Here is a 1,360-nt window from a genome sequence, read left to right as displayed (position 1 = left end):
CGGCTGCCGGGGGCGGCTGCGAGGGCACCGGAGCTGCCATGAGGTGCTGAACCACCCTCCCACCCTGGGGTGATGTATCCCCGCAGCACACTGGGCATCTCCATCCCCCCCAGCACGGCCAGCAGCACTCACGATCCATCTGGAGGCTGAGCCAGTCCACGAAGGCAGCGACACGGGTGTAGACGCCCGGTTTGCCCCGCTCGCCACAGCCATCACCCCACGAGGTGATGCCGTAGAGGACAAAGCGATGCGAGGAAGGGTCCTGGCACACCAGTGGGCCCCCTGAGTCACCCTGGGAGGGGGGATGCCCATACATCAGTTGGGGCTGGGACCCCAACTGCTGTGCTGGGCTGCAGCACATGCCCAGCTCTGTATGCCATGAAGGATTTTTGAGTTGGGGGGCTTGCAGCACCCCAGCCCCGAGCATTACCTGGCAGGAGTCGATGCCCCCAGACAAGTACCCAGCACAGAACATGGCGTTGGTGAGCATGTCCCTGCCCAGGGCACCCCGGCACGTCTCCTGGCTGAGCAGGGGCACTCGCGCCTCCATCACCACCTCAGCGGCCGGCCCCTCTGCTGGGCAAGGCACCAGTTACAGGGTCCCCCCTGCCCGGGCACCCCCTTCTCTTTTGCACCCCACTGCCCTGGCTTGGTGCATCAGCACTGGGCACCAGAGAGGGCAGCAAGGGGGACGACCCACAGACCCCATGGGTTTTGGGGTGGCACCTACCTTCGTAGAGGGAGCCCCAGCCCGCAATGTAGCAGGCGGTGCCGGGGCTGGGCTCCGCAGGGCTGCTGGGCAGGCACACGGGGCTGACGGTGTGCGAGGGGGCCAGCGGCACCGCCAGCTCCAGCAGCGCCAGGTCCCCATGAAATGTCTTGGGGTTAAACTGGAAGGAGATGGTGGGGTGTCAGTGGGGGGCCCTGGGGCATGCACAGGGAGGTCAGGGGGGTGCTCATCTCCACCGACCTTGGGGTGAGGCAGGATGCGCCGGACGGGCACTGCCCGCTCGCCCACGTCTGGCTTGCCCAGCTCATGGTCACCCACCACCACCGTCCATGCCAGCTCGTTCCGGTTCCTGATGGGGTGGGGAGCAGCGAGTTACAGGGATGACAGGGGTGCCACCCCATGCCCCTCCCTGCAGGGACATCATCCCTACATTGGTGTGTCCCCCACCGTACCCGGCGAAGCAGTGGGCTGCGGTGAGGACCCAGGAGTGCCCCACCAGCACCCCTCCACACATCAGCTCCCCGTGGAGCCGCACTGACACCAGCCAGGGCCAGGCCCCCCGTGGGGCCACGCTGCCACCCATGATCCGTCCTCGGGGGGCTGTGCCATTGGCTTGGGGGTCCCCACGGT

General features: G+C 67.2%; 1 protein-coding gene across 1 annotated transcript in view; it reads right to left on the bottom strand.

Annotated features, from left to right (window-relative positions):
- Window positions 1–1,360, bottom strand: part of PRSS56 (serine protease 56) — a 12,933-nt gene that overhangs the window by 2,443 nt on the left and 9,130 nt on the right. Inside the window, 6 exon segments of the mRNA XM_035890021.1 lie at window positions 2–16; window positions 133–292; window positions 431–573; window positions 731–890; window positions 971–1,079; window positions 1,183–1,342. Of these exon segments, the coding sequence (XP_035745914.1) occupies window positions 2–16; window positions 133–292; window positions 431–573; window positions 731–890; window positions 971–1,079; window positions 1,183–1,342 (747 nt within the window).

Source organism: Egretta garzetta, unplaced genomic scaffold (genome assembly GCF_000687185.1).
Source record: "Egretta garzetta isolate BGI_Z169 unplaced genomic scaffold, ASM68718v1 scaffold172, whole genome shotgun sequence".
Lineage (NCBI taxonomy): Eukaryota > Metazoa > Chordata > Aves > Pelecaniformes > Ardeidae > Egretta > Egretta garzetta.
The sequence above is the reverse complement of the archived record's forward strand: the minus strand, read 5'-3'. Positions and strand labels throughout refer to the sequence as shown.